We start from the raw sequence: 23895 nt of genomic DNA, 5'->3' as shown, positions 1-23895 counted from the left end.
AACTGCCTTGTCCTCCATACAGCCAGGAGACAGGACGAAAGACAGAGCCAGGTCCCAAGCTCTGGGGAAGAAAGTCCACATTGGCCGATAGGCCGATAACAGGGCCTAGAAAGGGAGGGGGGGAGGCCATCCATAGCGACCCAATACTTGAGCCGTCCACCAGCCTCTCCAACCCCAGGTCTTTCCACACAACCCTTAACATTAGCCATGTATCCTTCAACCCCTGAGCACAATGGGGTTCAACTCCCCCATTTCAATGTCGAGGCTTGATGTTCCTCTCCTCTCCTCCAACGCCAACAACTCTCCAGCTCTCCAGCACCACCGCCCTCGACCTGGTTGCCGCGCAGCAGCCGCCATTTCCATAGCGTCGTCCTTGGCGCTGGCCACACCCGAGCTCCCAGCGTTCCCCAGCGCCCCCGGAACATCCAAAGAAACCCCCAGGGGCATCCAGGGTCAGGGGGGAGCTCGCTGGATAAAGGGGCATCACCACCGCCGCCGCCGCCGCCACCACCGCTCTAGCAGCCGCCGCCTCGGTCAAACAGGGAGAAAAAACGGCGGAGCCAATGCAGCCGGGCTGTCAGCGTTCAGCCTCGGCGTTCTTACACCCGCGCCGTCTTCCGCTCACTTCTCCCCAGCCACGAGGTTCCGGAGGGCGAAAAAGCCCTCATCAGGCTGGGGAGAAAGTCCTCAAACTGGAAACGGGGTTGCTGATGTTCATGGCAGCCCCAGAAGACCCCTGCCAGTCCACGAGCCGCCCATCTCTAGACGCGATCTAGACGGGCGTCGCCATCTTGAGGCATGCGCAGTAGCAAGTAGCAATATTAAAGATGTACATTCAATATGGCTCTTTACTTGAACAAAACATTTCAGTTGACATATGGACATGTGGTTCTGATTTCCATAAGTTGTAGGGATGACACAGAAATATGATTTGTATTCTTTATTCTTATTCTTTTTAACTTATTTTGTTTTATACTACTGTTATATACAGTCTTGTTAATGTTACGCTTTTTATTCTTAATTTTCATATTGGTTAATGACTAATCAACAATAAAGTATTTGAATATGTTTATGTGAACCAAACTGGATTTCTTTAAAGATAATATTTTGAAATTGATCTGACCCCAAATATTACACAGTATTCTTCATTACTTTTTCAGATCAATTTTGAATTATTTTCAAATTCACTGCATGATAAGAGTCAATTGCCCTTTTATCACCGGCTTTTCCCCCAAAAAGGGATTCTCTACCCAGGAATTCTCCAAGTGCTCCTTCATTTCAGATGGACCTTGATTGGTCTCTTTGCTTCAGACACAGAAAATGGAGATAATTTCATGAGGACTTTGACTCCTATGCTTCTCAGGAATGGGATTTGTGTTGTTATATCACAACAATTCTCAACAACTCAATTTATAGCGCCTCTCAGCGATGTCCTCTCTATATGGAGACAAGTCAATGTCTATGTTCACTATATAGAATATGGTGCTATTTTGGAGAGAATTCTTCCTTTTCATTTTATACTTAGGTGTTTGCCAGGACCCATTGAAGGGAAAGTCTGGATCACAACACTCACTGCAATTTTTCCACTGGGACAGCACAGTGCTCTCAAATATGTGAATAGTATCTGGACTGTTTATTTTGAGAGAAAAGAGCAGCCAATAAAGGATGCCTTTATAGGTGGTTTCTATCTGGATCCACCCTCAGGACATCAGTCATATGTCTGTTCTTTTTCAAAACATGTCTTTTCTGTCAAAGGCCGGAAAAGATGCACTGAGAAATCACCACTGGAGATCCAAAAGAAAAAGAACACGGTGCGGGCAATGAATTTCCACTATTTTTACAGTGCCATTAATACTCTGGCCCATGCCTTGAATGATGCCTATTCCTTCAGATCCAGGAGGAGAAAGAAGAAGGGCAAAGCAAGGTTGGGAGCTCCAAGGCTTCAGCCATGGCAGGTATGGGGTCCCGATAAGGATCCATCAAACTTAGTTCCTTTGGAAAAGGAATCCAAAGGAGAAGAAGGGGAAACCATAGGAACCTATTTGTGTTACAGAACTCAACAACTTTGGCCAATCTAATTGCTTATGCAATGATGTTCCCAAGAACGGGAATTATGACATAGTTTGATATTGAACACTGCTAATTTTTAAATGATGTGTTCATCTTTAAATAAATTCCTACATGTATAGGTTTGTGATTAGCATAATAGAATTTTATCTTCATGAATTTGAAGGAGCCCCTTAGACCACCTATCTCAACCTCTCCTCCCTGCAGGAATCCCAGTGAAATCTTTTCTGACTGATGGCTGCTCAGTGTTTGCATGAAGACAGTCAGTGAAAGGGAGATTGAAATCCTCTGGTTCTCAGGCTCAATGCAAGAACTACTCTTCTTTTAAGATGTTTTTCCTCTTATTCAATCAGAATCTTCTTTACTGTAACTGACTTCATTTTTCCATGTCCTACAGTCACATTCTTCTTATAAGAAGAAGAAGAAGAATTATAAGAAGGTTTCTTATGATAGACAAATTTTATCAGTTATATTGTATATTGTATATCAAAACATATATTTTCAATATGTGATTGACAAATTTTGCTGAACCTTTCTTTTTCATTTTTGAAGATAGTTGTTAGATCTGTTCTCCCAGCTAAACATATTTGCACGTTAGATCTCTGTAAAAGAAAGATTCAAATGAGAACAGACAAAAAGGGATAAGTTACCAATTTTACTCTTTTAAAATAACTGGATGTTCCCATTCTAGTTCCATCCTTTTCTGGAGAAGAATGATATTTGCAATCTTTCTGAATACAAACTATACTTGGACCAAAATGGACATTTAATGGCTGATCTGAGAATCTTTAGCTGGGTGGTTCGCCCCAAAAAGAGTCTCATGAAAGAACATCTGGTGACTATTGAAAGACAGGGACTTATTATCAACCAAGATCATCTGTCATGGCTAAAGTTACACAACAGGGTAGGAGAAATATTGATGTCTTTTCTCTATTTTCCAAAGGGTTCTGACTTATTTCATTGGGCAAATGCACAATGGCTCAGTGTTGAAATGGAGAAGCTGCATGAAAATGGTAAGAGAGGGCTAATTCATAGTCCCCAAGTGCTAAGGATTGTGATTCACTTATTCTTTATGTTCAAATAGCAAACAAGAAGGTAAATTTATTGACCAGTGCCTGAATTCAGGTTTGCACTGAATGTGATGACACTGAATCAAGTGTCAGTGTTCCAAGTAACACACCCAAGAACAGCCATCTGAGGCTCTTGGATTCCTCAAAGAATAGATTTAGTGGACTTGTCATATTAGCATCAGCTGGTGAAAACCAACTCTAAATGTTCCCATGGTTTTCATCTAATTAAAAGTAAAAGTTCTTTCATTTCTCCAAACAATCAGTCACATGGTCCAACCAGGATAAGACTAGTTGCTAGATGACTCCAGTCACCCTCTCTCTGGACACCTGGTGGGAATGTCCTTGGTTCCCAAGAGAAAGTATTTTATTTTGGCTACAGCACCCCAACTATCTCTACTTCCCCCTCCCTTTCCCACAGCTCCAATTGTGGCAGCACTGAAGCTTCGAAATGGCCACAGCCAGGTGAGCTTCAGGATTGACATCAAGACTGGATGGAGATCCTTTTGGTTCTCCTGGGAAATAAAATTTGGAATTAGATCCACCTTGTCCTTGTTGAGGCCAGTGTCCAATAAAAGTGTAGGGCAAGAAGTTTTTAAGAGACCCAGACCTGGCCAGAGTTATCCATTCTAACCTTTCACCCCACTGGGACAGTGAAATAGGCCTTCTGCTCCTATGAAGAAGGTCCAAGAATTTTTCTTGACATGGAATCAAAATGACCGAACTGCTGAGGGATAATGTCCTGACCGAAAACAATGAAGCAGTTGGAACATGATTTTGACTCAAAGAAAAGCCTTTCTAATACCTGAAATAATAGAAGACAATTCAAAAGGAAATGCTGCTTAGATTTGGGCTTTGGCTTGCAAAAGGGTACCTCATCTAAACACTTCTTGAATGCAATTGTTCATCTTGATTGTTAGCTATCTTAAGTCATTCTGGAAAGACTGGAGGTTCCAAATTTAACCAATAACAAATGTGGGTTTCTTCTTTCAAGCCACTTGTTGTTGTTACCTGATTGTAGTTCTTCAAGAGAAAGGATCCCTAGCTGAGCCACACACACCTCATATGTGCTGCAACAAAGGATTCCTAATTTACACTTTTTGAGGGATACATTCTCATGACCTCACCTCTATCTCATATCACTACTGTTCTAGAAACTGAGCAGTCACTGTTGCTCTTATTTTAAGAGCATGTCATCATGTCAGGATGTTTAGTGCTATCATATTTTCTTTAGAATTTATTGTTTTTCTACTTAGTCTCTTCCTCAGTCCAAATGTGTGGAAAAATGTCATCCTGGATTTGTCAAGCAGAAGCGAGAAGGAGAGCCATTTTGCTGTTACGACTGTGTTCCTTGTCCGGAGGGGACCATCTCCATTCAGGAAGGTGGGTGACCTCAAAGAAAAGACAGGCCTTGAGGAAGTGGGTTCATCTGGAGCAGGCTTCCAAACTCATGGCCCATGGGCTGGATGCGTCATGTGCTGGCCACGCCCATGCTAGGTTTAGCAAAGCGGAAAAAAGTCCCAATACGTCCCATGACACCACCATGACTGTGTGACTTTGACACCTCTGATCTAGAGCAATTTTCATTAAAGTGAAAGTTAAAAGACTGAATGAATCTCAACTGATCTTTGTTTATTTTCAAAGTGCATAATTTCTTATCAAAATGAAAATTAATGAAGATCTTTTTTTTTATTTTGATTTATATAGCGCCCTACTCCCGAAGGATCTTGATATGGATTGGCAAGATATGGCATATTGGACAGGTTCTGCTACTGTTAGAGAAAATACTGCTTTTTAGTTTTTATCTGTCCTTCCACATTTATCTTTCTAGGAACATCTGAGTTCTTTCAAACTTAAGAGAATTGTCTTAGATTCATTTCCTGGAAGGATTATTGCAATACTCTCTACATGGGCCTCCCATTGTAAACAACTGGAAGGTATCACTGGTCCATAATGAGGTGATATGGACAGTTATGGGTGCAGCTCATTACACCAAAAGTACCACTGGTCCAAGTAGTTATTTCAGATTACTTGCAGGCCTACCGTTCTCTTCCAGCCATCTACATTTCAGGCATCCTCTGATCCAGTATAGTTCTTAGTAAGTGCCTTCTAAGATGAACTGATTCATTCAGAAATTCAACAGTGTAAAAAGTAAGGTTTTACATTTAGGGAAGAAAAACAAAACGCACAGATACCGTATATGTGGCACCTTGTTCAACAGTAGTAACTGTGAGAAGGATCTTGGAGTCCTAGTGGACAACCATTTAGATATGAGCCAGCAGTGTGCAGCAGCTGCCAAAAAGTCCAATGCAGTTCTAGGCTGCATAAACAGAGGGATAGAATCAAGATCACATGAAGTGTTTTTTTATTTATTTATTTATTTATTTATTTATTTATTTATTTATTTATTTATTTTATCTTATTTTATCTTATACATCCAACAAACATTAAATCTATAGCAGTCTACATCACAACGCGAGAAGGAAATAAACTTGTCCCTGTACATATAGGATAATGTACAGAAGTCTATTACATATACCAATTGACATGTTTATCCAATAACTCTATTTATAGCTCGATGTGACATCCAATTATACCATTGACTCCAAGATATATAGAAATCTGTGTCCCCACGTCCATTCAGTAACATAGTAAGTCGATCTGATTCCGCACAATTCATTATTTTCTGAATTACTACTTGTTTGGGTGGGCTAACATCCATCTTCCAGTATTGGGCCCATGCCAATCTTGCAGCTGTTGTTATATGCAGCAGCAGGTACCATGCCGTTCTATTAACATTTTCGGGTCTTATCCCTAATAAAAATACCTCAGGATGCAATTGTATATGTTGCCCCAACATTTCATTGAGCCACTTCAGAATATTCTTCCAAAATTTCATTGCCTCTCAGCAGGTCCACTATTGGTGGAAATATGTGCCTTCTTTAACGCCAAATTTCCAACAGACTGAGGGTGTTCCAGGTAACATTTTTGCAAGTCTGGCCAGTGGTAAATGCCATTGATATGCCATTTTATATATATTTTCTTTATATCCTATTGAGCGAGTTAATTTCATATTCTTAGTCCAAATTTCACTCCACCTCTCAGGCTCTAATGAATAACCTAAATTCTTCTCCCAGGCATGAACCGAATTCTTCGCACCTTCCTCACCTACCTCCATAGCCATAAAGAATTTATAACATTTAGATAACACCTTTTCATCCACCCCCAATAATATTCTATCCAAAATCTGCACCTCTCGGCTAATCCCAAGTCTCTGTCTATCTCTCATATACTTACTTCTAATTTGCATGTACGTCCACCAATCTAGGTTCACTCCTTGTTCCTGAAGTAACAATTTAGTTTTTAACTTCCCATTCGTATCTAATATTTCTTTGTAAATCAATTTTTTTCTCTGGATTATACAGATTCGGATAGATCACAGCTTCCACAGGTGAAATCCAGAGTGGTACCTTATTATAATATGTTTTCCTAATTTCCATCCAACTCTCAATCAGGACTCCTTGCACATGATGTTTCGTAAAATATGCTGGGGGTTTGCCTCTCTCCCACCATAGGTGGGCATGCCACCCCTGTTGGAGATCATGACCTTCGATTGCTAACAGACATCTCCTTTGTAGTGCAATCCACTCACAGATCCAAACCAAAACTGCCAAGTTATAGTAATACTTCCAATTTGGGACCCCCAACCTGCCTTATTCTTTCGGTTTCTGCATTGTTTTCAACTTAATTTGAGGCTTCTTGCCCTGCCAAATAAATCTATTTGTAGCCCTGTCCAGTTTCCTAAAAAAGGTTTTATCTAGTCTAACTGGGGCCGTTTGAAAGAGAAATACCATTCTGGGCACTACATGGGTCTTAATTAAGGCTATCCGTCCCATTAATGACAATTGTATCTTGCCCCATTTCTCCAAATCTTTGTCTAGTTGCTCAGTTAAGTTATCCGCCTTTATTGAGGAGCATCTATCAGACAGCCAAATCCCTAAATATTTGACATTACGAACTACCTGGAGGCCCAAAGTGTTTTGTAATTCTAATTTTTGTATTTCCGTCATGTTTTTTTTTTTTTTTAATTTGATTTATATGCCGCCCTTCTCCGGAGACTCAGGGCGGCTTACAGTGCGTTAAGCAATAGCCTTCATTCTTTTGTATATTTATACAAAGTCATCTTATTGCCCCCACAAACTGGGTCCTCATTTAACCTACCTTAGAAAGGATGGAAGGCTGAGTCAACCTTGAGCCTTGGAGAGATTCGAACCAGCAGTAAATTGCAGGCAGCTGTGTTAATAACAGGGTGCTTTAAACCACTGTAGTACCAAGGCTCTTTCTTTTAACTATAATATTTGTTTTTTTTTCCTATTTATTTGTAATCCAGCCACCTCACCAAATTTCTGTATTATGTCAATAAGTCACCCTCCAGAGGTTAATGGCTCTTCCAGAACAAAGACCAGGTCGTCCGCAAATGCCTGGACCTTTTATTCGTGTTCTCTGATCTTCAATCCTCTTATACTCACCTCTTGTCTTATTGACCTAAGTAAAGGTTCTAGCGTGAATATAAACAGCAATGGGGAGAGTGGGCAGCCTTGTCTCGTTCCCTTCACTATCGTCACCTCCTCCAACTCTTCTCCATTGACTAAAATCTTGGCCTTCTGTTGACTATAAATTGCCTGGATTGCATTTATGAAATGATTGCCAGCCTCCATACATTTCAACTGTGATATAAGATAATTCCAATTGACCCTATTGAAGGCTTTCTGGGTATCCAAAAAGAGGAATACCGCCTGCTTCTCAGGGAGAGCCTCATAATATTCCAGGACATCCATTATGATCCATACATTATCTTTCAATTGTCTGGCCGGTAGAAAACCATTTTGATCTATACGGATGAATTCGCTAAGGTATCTCTTAAATTTAGCTGCCATTACAGCTGCAAAAATTTTATAGTCGGCGTTTAAAAGTGAGATGGGCCTATAGTTATGTATCAGAGTGTGGTCCCCCCCTTCCTTCGGTATTAAAGAAATATAGGCCTCTAGCCATGATTTGGGAGCCTTAGACTCCATCAATACCATATTAAAAATTTCTTTCATATATTTTATGTATAGATCTGTAAAGGTTTTATAAATATCTGCAGGCAGGCCATCAGTACCAGGGGTTTTACCGGCCTTCTGCCTCTTGATCGCAATCTCTATCTCTCCTTCCGTAATCTCCTTATTCAACAGGTCCTTGACTGAATCAGGAACTTTGGGAAGATCCAAATGTTCCAAGTATACCTTAGTTTTCTCATCTTGATGTCTAGTTTAATGAAAAGAAGGACTAGGGGAGACATGATAGCAGTGTTCCAATATCTCAGGGGTTGACACAAAGAGAGGCAGTTAAGCTATTCTTCAAAGCACCTGAGTGTAGGACAAGAAGCAATCGGTGGAAACTAATCAAGGAGAGAAGCAACTTAGAATTAAGAAGAAATTTCCTGACATTAGAACAATTAATAAGTGGAACAACTTGCCAGCAGAAGTTGTGAATGCTCCAACACTAGAAATTTTTAAGAAGATGTTGGATAACCATTTGTCTGAAGTGGTGTAGGGTTTCCTGCCTGGGCAGGGGGTTGGACTGGAAGACCTCCAAGGTCCCTTCCAACCCTGTTATTCTATTCTATTCTATTCTATTCTATTCTATTCTATTCTATTCTATTCTATTCTATTCTATTCTATTCTATTCTACTCTATTCTACTCTACTCTACTCTACTCTACTCTACTCTACTCTATTCTATTCTATTCTATTCTATTCTATTCTATTCTATTCTATTCTATTCTATTCTATTCTATTCTATTCTATTCTATTCTTTATCAGGAAAATTCTGCAGAATACAAAGGAAACCAGATTGGTCATAGGCTTTTCCCCAATTTCATAGTCTGTATTGTTTAGAAAATGATGATCTTCCTATCTTCTTTTTGAGGAGATACTAAGAAATAAATTTTACAAAATGCTGCTGGTATCAACTGCTATCCCAAAAAAATGTTACTTGAAATCTAAAGGACAGAATGTTAAAGAAATATTGGTTTTTGTTTTTCTCAGATACAGAAAAATGCACCAAGTGTCCACATGATCAATATCCAAATGAGGAACGAGTCCAATGTATCCCCAAAGTTATAACCTTCCTGTCTTATGAAGAAGATCTGGGCATCATCCTTGTCTCTTTTGCCCTACTTTTCTTCCTAAGTACAGTCCTTGTCTTAATTATATTTATTCGATACCGAGAAACATCTATTGTCAAAGCCAACAACCGGCACCTCTCTTATATCTTCCTGATCTCCCTTCTACTTTGCTTCTTGTCTTCTCTTCTCTTCATTGGTCAACCAAGGAAAGCCACCTGTTTTCTCCGACAAACTGTTTTCAGCATCATTTTTTCAGTTACTATTTCTTCTCTCTTGGCCAAAACAATCACAGTGGTGCTCGCTTTCCTTGCTACAAAACCAGGAAATCGAGTGAAGAGGTGGTTGGGGAAGAGTTTGGCCAACTCCATCATCCTTTCTTGTTCTGCTGTCCAAATTATCATCTGCTCCATCTGGCTAGGAGTTTTTCCCCCATTCCTTGACTCTGACCTCTACTCCCAGCCAGGAGTAATCATCCTGCAATGCAATGAAGGCTCTGCTGTCGTGTTTTATATCACTCTCGGCTACCTGGGTTTTCTGGCTTTCATCTGCTTCACGGTGGCTTTTCTTGCCAGGGATCTGCCTGGTGCCTTCAACGAAGCCAAGCTGATCACCTTCAGCATGCTGGTCTTCTGCAGTGTCTGGGTGAGTTTTGTGCCCTCCTACCTGAGCACCAAAGGGAAATACATGGTGGCTGTGCAGGTCTTCTCCATTTTGTCCTCCAGTGTTGGGCTGCTCAGCTGCATCTTCATTCCCAAATGCTACATAATCATTCTGAGGCCAGACCTGAATACAAAGGACCATCTTATGACCAGAAGAAATGTAGAAATATGAAGAGAGGAAATCCAAATATCAACGTTTTCCAACAGGATAAACCTAGGAAATGGCCCAAACAGTTCTTCATGCAGGAGTGAACCAATGATTTTGCTTGCAAAAATTAAAGGGCAGTTATACAATTGTGTTGTATATACAAGACTGTACATTCTTATCCAGCAAAATAAAATATAGTTGCATAGCTCTTTTGAGTAGTTGAGTGTATATCTATCCTGTGCCCTTAGGTTACATAAGCCCTGATATGCCCCACCAAGATATTTTAAACAGGATACTTGTGAAGTGGGAATGTTGTTGGTATGCCAAAAAAAACAAAACAAAACAAAACAAAACAAAACAAAACAAAACAAAAACAAAAAAAAACCATGCAGGGTGGGGCTTTAAAATACCATTATTTTATTTATATCATAGTTTATCTACAATTGTGGTTCTTTGCAGTATCAGACCCAGGATATTAGCATCAACAGCATAAGGAGAATAAAAAGACACCTTCAAGTTGTATTAGGAGGAGCATAGTCTGGATTAACTAAGTTATTACCCTGTTTTCCCCCAAATAAGACATCCCTTGATAATAAGGCCATTCAGGCTTTTGAGCACATGGCAATAAGGCCAAGTGCTTATTTCAAGGTTCAAAAAATATATAAGCCAGGGTCTTATTTTTGGGGAAACACGGTATGTAGATGTTAAAGAAGAAATGGGCTGTGCTGCAAACTTGCAACTTGCAAAGTTGCAAGTTGCATGAACCTCCCTGTACAATGGAGATTTACAGCCCCACCATGCCTGACCAGTCCCATATTCCAGAGCTCTAGTCACAGGACTGGCTATTGCTCATCCTGGAGCAGCTCCTCCCCTGGGTGCCCTGCGGACCAACAAAATTTTCTCGTGGACCACCAGTGATCCATGGACCACTGATTCATGACCCCTGCTCTAATTGACTCTTCTATGGATGTTGTAAGGAAGCGTGGGGAGGTTAGACAAAAACACCCAGTCAGAAGTTGGGATAGTTCTTACGTCTTCTTACGTCTTCTGTGGACACTCTAGAGGTATCTAATCAGTCATTTTGTCATAAATATGGGCACTAGCCTGATCAAGAAGACCTTTTCTTATTTTCTTAAAATGGAAGCTTGCAAGAAGTTCCTATTCACAGAAAGAAGTCATCCTGAAATCATTTATTCTTGAATATCACAAAAATATGTATGGTTGGCTGTATTGTATTCTTGGCTGTATCATAGCTGTAACTACCTAACATGCTAGAAGTTCTCAACCTTCCTCATTCTCTTCTTGGTCCCAGTTGAATATGCACCATCTCACAATCCACACCATGAGGTTAATGAAATATCTTTTGGGACAAGATCTTTTAAATCCCCCCTTCCTCCTCCTCCTCCTCCTCCTCTTCCTGATCGTCAGTGGCCATCTTCTCTAGCCATCCAAGGAGAACTGTGTCTTGTATAAGAAAATGGAAATGCTTTATCTGCAGATTATAGAAGAGTAGAATAGAAGAGTAAAGAGCCTGAATGATGCCAGAATTTTTTCTTCTCCTCCTGGATCTGGAGGAATATGCAGCATTCAAGGCATGGGCCAGAGTATTAATTTTTTGCTTAGGCTGCTGCAAAGTGGCTCTTCCAGCATTTCAGGGAAGAAGCTACTCCTCACAGCCCCTCCTTTCCTGCCAGGACCAGGAGTGAAATGCTACTGGTTTGGGTGAAATGGTAGTGGCAGCGGATGGTTTGGAGAACTGGTAGTGGATGCAGTGCGAGGCTCCGCCCACCCACCCAGATGCTGTTTTAACTATGTTTTAACCATGAAGTAACCTGTTTTTTACTCTCGGCGCATATGCAGAAGGGTTTGTGCATGCACAGAGGGTCCAAGCATGCACGTGCACTTCCAAACCAGTAGGGAAGGTAAGTAGACTTCACTCCTGGCCAGGACCCCCTGCAGCCTCTTGGCCAAAGGGATAGGAAAGTTGATGGTGCAAAGATTGGAAGGAACCAAATCCGGGAAAGCTTTTGCTAAATGCACAACTCCCTTCAATGCCTTTTCATCAGGTTTGGGGGTCAAGAAAAGCAGAGGCAGGCAAGAGGCAGAGGCACATGCTCAGTTCCCTTCTGAAGGGAGGAGATTGCAAATTTTCAAATCCCTGTGTCAGCGTTTCAGCGCTGACATAGAAAGGGAGATAAGCCCTGGACTTTTGCCTGCTAAATCCCTTTGAAGCTCGGTCTCCGTGGAAATGAAGAGGGGGGGGGGAACATTCCTGTGAAATGACGAGACAAGAAGTCAGGAGAGTGACTTGGAAGATAGCCAATGAGAAGCAGAGAATTGGGGATCGGAAAGGGAGGGATTGGGGGGCAAAAGGTCAGTCTTGTCCGCATGAGTCATGATCCGATTGCTGTACTCAAATAAAAAGATTTCCTTAAAGATTGGCAGTTTGGAAATTCATTTATTTTGAGATAGCATCGAAGTCTGACACCCTGTTTTATTTCTGCTATTTATATCCCCGTCCCCATTTCTGAAAACCGAGGACCTTGGAAATAGCCCTTCTCTGCCACAACACCAGCCCTATAAAATAACATCCTCCCTGAGACTTATTGAGCTCCAGTCCTGACCTTCCTTAAAAGACCATTTAAATTTTGACTGTATCCCCAGGCATTGCCTTAGAAGGGATATGACCCCTTGTGTGGTATTATGGCTGCCTACAAGCTTTGTGGAATGTTTTTAATTAGATATCCACTGTTCTTTTTTTCTTTTTAAATGATTTTAAGAAAATATGCTGAGCATTGTCCTAATGCAGTTAGTGAGGCTTATAATTTTATTTTTTCTTTATGTTGTTAAACTTAAATGAGACCCATTACACTATATGCTTCACAAATTCAGATGTTAGAACAAGAATCAGTACAGCCAATGCTTACACAAATATGGAAAAACAATAGAGAGAGCATCAAGGAAAAAAAATAGGAAGTTCAAACCCCTCTATAACGTTCTCCAGGGGTGGGCTGCTGGGGGTTCGCAGGGGTTCGCAAGACTCTCTAGCTAAGATTCTGTGCAGTTCGGAGAACCCCTAAATCCCAGTCTGGGCTGGACCCGCCCACCCTTCCCTGCCCTTCACAGGAGTCCCAACATGGTCAGCTTTGGATGTAGGTAAGTGCAGGGCATGTGCGGAGGCTCAGGGAGGACGGAAGTTACTGGAAGTTCAAGAAGGCCGGAAACCAGCCTCCATTTTCGCCCTCCCAGATGCTTGACAAAAACCTCCAGAGTCTGGGGACGGCAAAAATGCCCCCCCCCCCCCCGGTGCAGGAGGCTGACTAGGCCACTCCCACCATGGCTATGCCGACCCAGCAACCATGCAGAGAAGCCCTTGCTTAAATTTTTGAAGTCCACCCATGACTTCCTCTCTATTAAGCAAAAGGTATAGTCCACAGGCTGTTATTTTTCTGCTTTTAATCAATCTCGTCTCAAAATTGGTATTTCTAGAAAAGATGGGAAATAAAATTTGACCTCAGTCACAAGCAATTTTAAAATCAGCTCCAGTCAGGAATCTTATATGGAGATCTAATAGAAAAGAAACTCAAAAGCAGGCCCAACTCTTAACATTAGTCAGGGTTCAAGGTACTGGTTGTTTAATAGGCATTTACACTTGAGGTAAGTGCCACCAACCTAGAATGTCACCAAAATACATAGTTCTGGATGATTTTCCCCAGTGGCCTCTGGAGACAAGTTGCTACATTGAAGGACAGCAGAAGTCATTATCTGGCTGTTGAAGTGTCTTTATCCAGCATCACTTTCTGGACAAGACCTGACAGGAAGGACGACAACCACTATAGAACAATCCCCCAAGGGATGGATTTATGATTTTTCACTAAGATGTTTTTTCTCCAGCTCTTCCTCTGCAAATAGAGCCCTGAAGAATTTGAGGATCCCCAGAGGAGAAGCTGTTTTTCACTGTAATTTTCAAAAATCAGGTGAGACCTCTTCTGCTACTTCTTCAGTGACTGGTTTTGAGGTAAACATCATGGAAGGAAATCTTGCATTAGAAAAGGATAAATGCCTCAGCCACACACTTTGTAGCGCAGGTTCTTGGGATAGGTAGAGACTGTGCTCTTGAATGTACTTTCTCTCCTTTCCTAGAATTTCTGTATTGTGAAGGTGCTTTGAATTCGTCTAATTCCTCTTGTTGTTCTTTTTCAGAAATGGGAAGGGGATTGATTCAGCTCCATAAATGATGATTCTTCTGCTTCTGCTTTTGATTCTGCTGGTGTCCCAGCCAATCCCTGGGAAGATTAGAATGAAGTGTCTGCTGAATTTCGAGCACCAAGATGAAAAAAAAACATGGAGCTATTACAGGCCAGGAGACCATCTCATTAGTATCATCAACACTGGGACAAAAATATTGCATATAGCAGTGTTGTCTTTCAACACGGCTCCTCGTTGTCACTTTGACTCGTAAGTCATTCAGTGTGATGGAGTTGCATTCGCTATATTTTCAATTCTAATGGTCTCATTCTTTTCTTCTTATTTCACTTATGCATGTTTTGTCGGCATAATTTCTTTAGTCATTTTGATTTCCATTGCTTCTCTTTTGTCTTATTATAGATATAAAAAATCTCAAATCCAAAGATGGGGCAAAAAAAAACCCTGAAAAAAGTCCACATTCTATAATATTCCTGATCTAATCCTGATTATAACATTAATATCAACTTTGGTTTTAAGTAGTTATTGAATGGGTTGCCGTTGACTCTGCCCAATCCTCATAGGAACAGAGAATGACTTGATTTTAGAAATGCTTTTCTGAGTTGTTTATGAAACAGCCTCTTCCCATTATGATGCTTTTTCTTTAATTTTGAATCCTGGTTACTCAGCAGTTGAAAACTTGTTCTGCTACAAATAATGATTTATTTGTGATTTATTAAACTTAGTTTAATCTCATCTCACCAACCCTCATTAAAATAAAATGCTGATGGGTAATTATCATTTGCCTCTGGTGATGGATCAGAATTGGCTTAAGATTCAGAAGACTTATGGGGACAGAAAGGATTACATTGAAAAAGTATTTTGTTATTGCTATTGATTATGATAATATGAATATTTTTTATGTTAGTTTACCATTTGAAAGCTTTAGAGCACTACGCTACATTTTTAATATTCAATTGGTCAGCAAGACTCCTGGGCTTCTGCACAATCTCACACTTGGCTACAACATCCATGACAACTATTTGAACATACTTATGACTTCAGAAGCCTTGCTGGACATGCTCTCTACTGGAGAAGCCAATGTTCCCAACTACAGCTGTGCAATGAAGGACAACATTTTGGCTCTTGTTGATGCAGCTGCCGATGACATTTCCATCCAGATGTCAACATTAGGAGACACCTACAAAGTCCCACAGGTTTGTATGTTAATTTTTCTATAGGTAAACTGAACGTGGTGGAGGAGTGGTATGTGATAGATCCAACCATATTTTCTCTTTGGAATTGAAGAACTGCTTTCCACTATAATCATTTTAGGTGTCATGGTTAGGGATTGGGATCCAGAGTGTTTAGGAGGCAAGGATCAAAGCAGTGATGTCCTCTCATGACATCACCATCATCATTGCTTTGGGTCTTCTGCTGCAACTTGGGAATGCTAGGAGACACTCTGTGTTCAATCAAAGGATTCTCTGTCCAAAAGGAAAGTGCAGCAGAGTTGGGAAATTATATTTTATACATATTCTTAACAAAACACATCTATTATTTCAATGTCAATTATATAAGAGATCAATATCTTGGATCCCATATTAGACCGATAACCAATTTGGATTCTTATATTAAAACAATATATTTCTTGTTTAATCAATATTAAAGAAGTACATTCAATATGGCTCTTTATTTGAACAAAACATTTCAGTTGACATATGGACATGTGGATCTGATTTCCATAAGTTGTAGGGATGACACAGAAATATGATTTGTATTCTTTATTCTTATTCTTTTTAACTTATTTTGTTTTATACTATTGTTATATACAGTTTTGTAAATGTTATGCTATACAATACAATAAAGTATTTGAATATGTTTATGTAAACCAAACTGGATTTCTTTAAAGATAATATTTTGAAATTGATCTGACCCCAAATATTACACAGTATTCTTCATTGCTTTTTCAGATCAATTTTGAATTATTTTCAGCTTCACTGCATGATAAGAGTCAATTGCCCTTTTATCACCGGCTTTTCCCCCAAAAAGGGATCCTCTACCCAGGAATTGTCCAAGTGCTCCTTCATTTCAGATGGACCTTGATTGGTCTCTTTGCTTCAGACACAGAAAATGGAGATAATTTCATGAGGACTTTGACTCCTATGCTTCTCAGGAATGGGATTTGTGTTGTTATATCACAACAATTCTCAAGAACTCAACTTATAGCTCCTCACAGCGATGCCCTCTCTATGTGGAGACAAGTCAATGTCTATGTTCACTATATAGAATATGGTGCTATTTTGGAGAGAATTCTTCCTTTTCATTTTATACTTAGGTGTTTGCCAGGACCCATTGAAGGGAAAGTCTGGATCACAACACTCACTGCAATTTTTCCACTGGGACAGCACAGTGCTCTCAAATATGTGAATAGTATCTGGACTGTTTATTTTGAGAAAAAAAAGCAGCCAATGAAGGATGCCTTTATAGGTGGTTTCTATCTGGATCCACCCTCAGGACATCAGTCATATGTCTGTTCTTTTTCAAAACATGTCTTTTCTGTCAAAGGCCGGAAAAGATGCACTGAGAAATCACCACTGGAGATCCAAGAGAAAAATAACATGGTGTGGGCCATGAATTTCCATCATTTTTACAGTGCCATTAATACTCTGGCCCATGCCTTGAATGCTGCCTATTCCTCCAGATCCAGGAGGAGAGAGAAGGATGGTAAAGCAAGGTTGGGAGTTCCAAGGCTTCAGCCATGGCAGGTATGGGGTCCCGATAAGGATCCATCAAACTTAGTTCCTTTGGCAAAGGAATCCAAAGGAGAAAAAGGGGAAACCATAGGAACCTATTTGTGTTACAGAACTCAACAAGTTTTGCCAATCTAATTGCTTATGCAATGATGTTCCCAAGAACGGGAATTATGACATAGATTGATATTAAACACTGCTAATTTTTAAATGATGTGTTCATCTATAAATAAATTCCTACATGTATAGGTTTGTGATTAGCATCATAGAATTTTACCTTCATAAATTTGAAGGAGCCCCTATCTCAACCTCTCCTCTCTGCAGGAATCCCAGTGAAATCTTTTCTGACTGATGGCTGCTTAGTGTTTGCATGAAGACAGTCAGTGAAAGGGAGATTGAAATCCTCTGGTTCTCAGGCTCAATGCAAGAACTACTCTTCTTTTAAGATGTTTTTCCTCTTATTCAATCAGAATCTTCTTTACTGTAACTGACTTCATTTTTCCATGTCCTACAGTCATATTCTTCTTATAAGAAGAAGAAGAAGAATTATAAGAAGGTTTCTTATAATTGACAAATTTTATCAGTCATATTGTTTTCAAAACATATATTTTCAATATGTGATTGACAAATTTTGCTGAACCTTTCTTTTTCATTTTTGAAGATAGTTGTTAAATCTGTTCTCCCAGCTAAACATATTTGCAGGTTAGATCTCTGTAAAAGAAAGATTCAAATGAGAACAGACAAAAAGGGATAAGTTACCAATTCTACTCTTTTAAAATAACTGGATGTTCCCATTCTAGTTCCATCCTTTTCTGGAGAAGAATGAGTTTTGCAATCTTTCTGAATACAAACTGTACTTAGACCAAAATGGACACTTAATGGCTGATCTGAGAATCTTTAGCTGGATGGTTCTCCCCAAAAAGAGTCTCGTGCAAAACCAAGTGGTGACTATTGAAAGACAGGGACTTATTATCAAGCAAGATCATCTGTCATGGCTAAAGTTACACAACAGGGTAGGAGAAATATTGGTGTCTTTTCTCTATTTTCCAAAGGGTTCTGACTCATTTCATTGGGCAAATACACCATGGCTCAGTGTTGAAATGGAGAAGCTGCATGAAAATGGTAAGAGAGGGCTAATTCATAGTCCCCAAGTGCTAAGGATTGTGATTCACTTATTCTTTATCTTCAAATAGCAAACAAGAAGGTAAATTTATTGACCAGTGCCTGAATTTAGGTTTGCACTGAATGTGATGACACTGAATCATGATTGATATCAAGACTGGATGGAAATCCTTTTGGTTCCCATGGGAAATAAAATTTGGAATTAGATCTACCTTGTCCTTGTTGAGGCCAGTGTCCAAGAAAAGGGCAGGGCAAGAAGTTTTTAAGAGACCCAGACCTGGCCAGAGTTATCCATTCTAACCTTTCACCCCACTGGGACAGTGAAATAGGCCATCTGTTCCTATGAAGAAGGTTCAAGAATTTTTCTTGACATGGAATCAAAACGACCGGACTGCTGAGGGATAATGTCCTGACCCAGAAAACTGAAGCATTTGAAACATGATTTTGTCTCAAAAAAAAAGCCTTTCTAATATCTGAAATAATAAAAGACAATTCAAAAGGAAATGCTGCTTAGATTTGGGCTTTGGCTTGCAAGAGCATACCTCATCTAAAAACTTCTTGAATGCACTTGTTCATCTTGATTGTTAGCTATCTTAAGTCATTCTGGGAAAGAATGGAGGTTCCAAATTTAACTAATAACAAATGTGGGTTTGTTCTTTCAAGCCAGTTGTTTGTTTGTTTGTTTTCTGATTTTTTTTTATTTAAAAGAAAAACAAAACATAAAAACCACCATCAGTCAAATACAATCATAGACTGTGTCGATCGGTTAAAATTCTTTTGTGCACAGTCCCATATCCAACATTACCAGTTATTTAATTTCTCTTATTTAACAGTTTTATTTATCCCTTTATATTATTATAATCATTTAGCCATTATTTAACAAAGGCTTAACTCCCATAAGAAAACACTTCATATATTTTATCAATACATTAATTTCATATTTCATATTTCATCTCCATGTTTTATTATCTAGCCATTGGTAGAACAAATCCCAAATCAAATTTTATTGTTTATCTTCCTGTTCTCTAATTTCAAATGTCACTCATTTCAGCACAGTCCATAATTTTCTTAATAACTTCATCATCAGTAGGTATCTTCTCACCTTTCCAATTTTTAGCAAAAACAATTCTAGCCACTGTTAGAACATTCACAATTAAATATCTCAGTTCTTTGTTATACATTTCTGGTAAAATCCCTAATAAAAATATCTCTGGTTTAAAGTCAATGTGTTTCTTCAAAGTGTCATTTTTTCCAACCATGTGTGGATTTTAGTCCAATATCTTTTGGCTTCTGCACATGTCCACCACATATGATAATATGATCCTGGAATCTGATGACATTTCCAACATTTCTCCGATTTGTTCTTGAACATTCTGGCTATTCTCATCAGGGGTAAATGCCACCTGTAAAACATCTTATACAAATACAACATCTTATATGCTGTAGACATTGTCATTTTATAATTTTGCAACCACAATTTTTTCCATTTCTCTAAATCAGTCCCATGGCCAAATTTTCCCCCCATGCTATCACTGTTTCTTTAACTTGTTCCTCTTCCAATTTTACCTCTAATAAATAACCATACAATTTTTTAATTACATAATCATCAGACTCCATTAAAATCTTATCTAAATTAGTCAAAACATTATAAAAATCTTCTTGTTTAAAATCTTCTTCATATCTAGAACGTATTTGCAAGTAAGAAAACCAATCCATCTTAAAATCTTGTTCTTTCAGTTCTTGCTTTGATTTAAATTCACCCTTTTCATCCATTAATCCACTATATCTAACAATTTGTTCTCTTCTAAATATTACTGAATATGAAAATGCTTCAATCATTGATACTCAGACTGGAATTTTCAGATAATGTTGTTTTTTAATCTTTTCCCAATTTAATAACAAAGCCTCACAAATATGATGTCTTCTAAAATATCCCTGTATTTTTGTTCCCTTATACCATAAAAAAGCATGCCACCCCATCAGCAAATCATGACCTTCTAAATTCAATAATCTAGTATTTCTTAAAGTTATCCATTCTTTAATCCACATCAAACTTGTTGCTTGATAATAAAGTTCCCAATTAGGTAGGCCAAAACCCCTTCTCATTCTAGCATCTTGTAACAACTTTAGTTTTATCCTCACCTTCTTTCCCTGCCAAATATATTTTAACACCATTTTATTCAATTCTTCAAAGAAGTCTTTCCCCAATCTAATTGGAATTGTCCGGAACAAATATAAAATTCTAGGCAAAATATTCATCTTAACAGTTGATATCCTTCCAATCAAAGAAAGCTGTAAATTTTCCCATTTCGCCAAATCTGTCCCTATCTGTTGTTTAAGTTTATTAAAATTATTTTCTTTAAGCGTGCTACATCTTGTCATCAAATATATCCCCAAATATTTAACTTTATTTGTGACCTGCATTTTTGATATATCTGCCAATTCTTCTTTTTGCTTTACCAACATATTTTTGGTCAAAATCTTCATTTTATCTTTATTGATTTTCAAGCCAGCTACTTCTCCAAACTCTCCAATTTTATCTATCAGTGTAATTATTGATGTTAATGGGTCTTCAAGAATAAAGACCAGATCATCAGATCATTATTTTAAGAGCATGTCAGCATGTCAGGATGGATAGTGCTATCATATTTTCTTTGGAATTTATTGTTTTTCTACTTAGTCTCTTCCTCAGTCCAAATGTGTGGAAAAATGTCATTCTGGATTTGTCAAGCAGAAGCGAGAAGGAGAGCCATTTTGCTGTTATGACTGTGTTCCTTGTCCGGAGGGGACCATCTCCTTTCAGGAAGGTGGGTGACACTGGAGGAAAGGACAGCCCTTGTGGAAGTGGATTCATCTAGAGCAGGGCTGTCAAATTCATGGCCCATGGGCCGGATGCGTCATGTGCTGGCCACGCCCATGCTTTGTTTATTTTCAAACTGCATAATTTGTCATCAAAATGAAAATTAATAAAGATCTTGATATGGATTGGCAAGTTATGGAATATTGGACAGGTTCTGCTACTACCAGAGAAAATACTGCTTTTTAGTTTTTATCTATCCTTCCACATTTATCTTTCTAGGAACATCTGAGTTCTTTCAAATTTAAGAGAATTTGTCTTAGATACATTTCCTGGAAGGATTATTGCAAACACTCTACATGGGGCTCCCATTGTAAACAACTTGAAGGTATCACTGGTCCATAATGAGGTGGTATGGACAGTTATGGGTGCAGCTCATTACACCAAAAGTACCACTGGTCCAAGTAGTTATTCCAGATTACTTGCAGGCCTACCGTTCTCTTCCAGCCATATACATTTCAGGCATCGTCTGATCCAGTATGGTTCTTAGTAAGTGTGCCTTCTAAGATGAACTGATTCATTCAGAAATTCAACAGTGTAAAAAGTAAAGTTCTACATTTAGGGTAGAAAAACAAAATGCACAGATACTGTATATGTGGTACCTTGCTCAATAGTAGTAACTGTGAGAGGGATCTTTGAGTCCTAGTGGACAACCATTTAGATATGAGCCAGCAGTGTGCAGCAGCTGCCAAAAAAGCCAACACAGTTCTGGGCTGCATAAACAGAGGGATAGAATCAAGATCATGTGAAGTGTTAATATCATTTTATAATGCCTTGGTCAGGCCATACTTGGAATATTACATTCAGTTTTGGTCGCCACGATGTAAAAAAGATGTTGAGACTCTAGAAAGAGTGCAGAGAAGAGCAACAAAGGTGATTAGGGGACTGGAGGCTAAAACATATGAAGAACTGTTGCAGGAACTGGGTATGTCTAGTTTAATGAAAAGAAGAACTAGGGGAGACATGATAGCAGTGTTCCAATATCTCAGGGGTTGCCACAAAGAAAAGGGAGTCAAACTATTCCCCCAAGTAGGGTAGAACAAGAAGCAATGGGTGGAAACTAATCAAGGAGAGAAGCAACTTAGAACTAAGGAGAAATTTCCTAACAGTTAAAACAATTAATCAGTGGAACAACTTGTCTGCAGAAGTAGTGAATGCTCCAACACTGGAAATTTTTAAGAAGATGTTGGATAACCATTTGTCTGAAGTGGTGTAGGATTTCCTGCCTAAGCAGGGGGTTGGACTAGAAGACCTCCAAGGTCCCTTCCAACTCTGTTATGTTATTCTATTCTATTCTATTCTATTCTATTCTATTCTATTCTATTCTATTCTATTCTATTCTATTCTATTCTATTCTATTCTATTCTATTCTATTCTATTCTATTCTATTCTTATTTACCAGGAAAGCTCGGCAGAATACAAAGGGAACCAGATTGGTTCTAGGATTTTCCCCAATTTCAGAGACCTTAGCTCTGTATGGTTTAGAAAACGATGTTCTTTCTATCTTCTTTTTGAGGAGATACTAAGAAATAAATTTTACAAAATGCTGCTGGTATCAACTGCTATCCCAAAAAATGTTACTTGAAATGTAAAGGATAGAATGTTAAAGAAATATTGGTTTTTGGTTTTCTCAGATACAGAAAAATGCACCAAGTGTCCACATGATCAATATCCAAATGAGGAACGAGTCCAATGTATCCCCAAAGTTATAACCTTCCTGTCTTATGAAGAAGATCTGGGCATCATCCTTGTCTCTTTTGCTCTACTTTTCTTCCTAACTACAGTCTTTGTCTTAATTATATTCATTCAATACCGAGAAACATCTATTGTCAAAGCCAACAACCGGAACCTCTCTTATATCTTCCTGATCTCCCTTCTACTTTCCTTCTTGTCTTGTCTTCTCTTCATTGGTCAACCAAGGAAAGCCACCTGTTTTCTCCGACAAACTCTTTTCAGCATCATTTTTTCAGTTACTATTTCTTCTCTCTTGGGCAAAACAATCACAGTGGTGCTCGCTTTCCTTGCTACAAAACCAGGAAATCGAGTGAAGAAGTGGTTGGGGAAGATTTTGGCCAACTCCATCATCCTTTCTTGTTCTGCTGTCCAAATTATCATCTGCTCCATCTGGCTAGGAGCTTTTCCCCCATTCCTTGACTCTGACGTCTACTCCCAGCCAGGAGTAATCATCCTGCAATGCAACGAAGGCTCTGCTGTTGTGTTTTATATCACCCTTGGCTACCTGGACTTTCTGGCTTTCATCTGCTTCATGGTGGCTTTTCTTGCCAGGAATCTGCCTGGTGCCTTCAACGAAGCCAAACTGATCACCTTCAGCATGCTGGTCTTCTGCAGTGTCTGGGTGAGTTTTGTGCCCTCCTACCTGAGCACCAAAGGGAAATACATGGTGGCTGTGCAGGTCTTCTCCATTTTGTCCTCCAGTGTTGGGCTGCTCAGCTGCATCTTCATTCCCAAATGCTACATAATCATTCTGAGGCCAGACCTGAATACAAAGGAGCATCTTATGACCAGAAGAATTGTAGAAACATGAAGAGAGGAAATCCAACTATCAATTTTTTCCAACAGGACAATCCTAGGAAATGGTCCAAGCAGTTCTTCATGCAGGAATGATCCAATGATTTTGCTTGGAAAAAATTAAAGGGCAGTTATACACTAGTATTGTATATACAAGACTGTACATTCTTGTCCAGCAAAATAAAAGATAGTTGCATAGCCCTTTTGAGTAGTTGAGATAGTATATCTATCCTGTGCCCTCAGGTTCCCTTAGCCCTAATATGCCCCACCAAGATATTTTAAACAGGATACTTGTGAAGTGGGAATGTTGTTGGTATGCCAGAAAAAAACATGTGGGGTG

At 39.2% G+C, this 23895-nt stretch overlaps 2 protein-coding genes across 2 annotated transcripts; both read left to right on the top strand.

Annotated features, from left to right (window-relative positions):
- The first annotated feature begins 232 nt into the window (after nucleotides 1-232).
- LOC139309953 (vomeronasal type-2 receptor 26-like) lies at nucleotides 233-10133 on the top strand. Its single transcript, XM_070934134.1, has 2 exons — nucleotides 233-642; nucleotides 9368-10133. Exons 1-2 carry the CDS (start codon nucleotides 233-235, stop codon nucleotides 10131-10133), a joined length of 1176 nt encoding a protein of 391 aa, XP_070790235.1.
- A 3112-nt stretch (nucleotides 10134-13245) lies between these two features.
- Nucleotides 13246-23571, top strand: LOC139309952 (vomeronasal type-2 receptor 26-like). Its single transcript, XM_070934133.1, has 6 exons — nucleotides 13246-13265; nucleotides 15223-15511; nucleotides 16268-17062; nucleotides 17848-18060; nucleotides 20850-20976; nucleotides 22661-23571. Exons 1-6 carry the CDS (start codon nucleotides 13246-13248, stop codon nucleotides 23569-23571), a joined length of 2355 nt encoding a protein of 784 aa, XP_070790234.1.
- Nucleotides 23572-23895: the final 324 nt, after the last annotated feature.

The sequence above is a fragment of the Pituophis catenifer genome, unplaced genomic scaffold (assembly GCF_029215685.1).
Source record: "Pituophis catenifer annectens isolate HBS135680 unplaced genomic scaffold, rPitCat1.0.hap2 SCAF_2, whole genome shotgun sequence".
Lineage (NCBI taxonomy): Eukaryota > Metazoa > Chordata > Lepidosauria > Squamata > Colubridae > Pituophis > Pituophis catenifer.
This window is presented reverse-complemented; position numbering and strand designations above follow the sequence as displayed.

Bases quoted from the DNA above. Each gene is read 5' to 3' on its own strand.
- LOC139309953 (XM_070934134.1), top strand. From the start codon at position 233: ATGGGGTTCAACTCCCCCATTTCAATGTCGAGGCTTGATGTTCCTCTC. The intron at 643-9,367 runs GTTCCGGAGGGC...TTTCTTCCTAAG, and splicing joins CACTTCTCCCCAGCCACGAG to TACAGTCCTTGTCTTAATTA.
- LOC139309952 (XM_070934133.1), top strand. From the start codon at position 13,246: ATGGTCAGCTTTGGATGTAG. The intron at 18,061-20,849 runs GTAGGAGAAATA...TTTTCTACTTAG, and splicing joins GGCTAAAGTTACACAACAGG to TCTCTTCCTCAGTCCAAATG. The intron at 20,977-22,660 runs GTGGGTGACACT...TGGTTTTCTCAG, and splicing joins GACCATCTCCTTTCAGGAAG to ATACAGAAAAATGCACCAAG.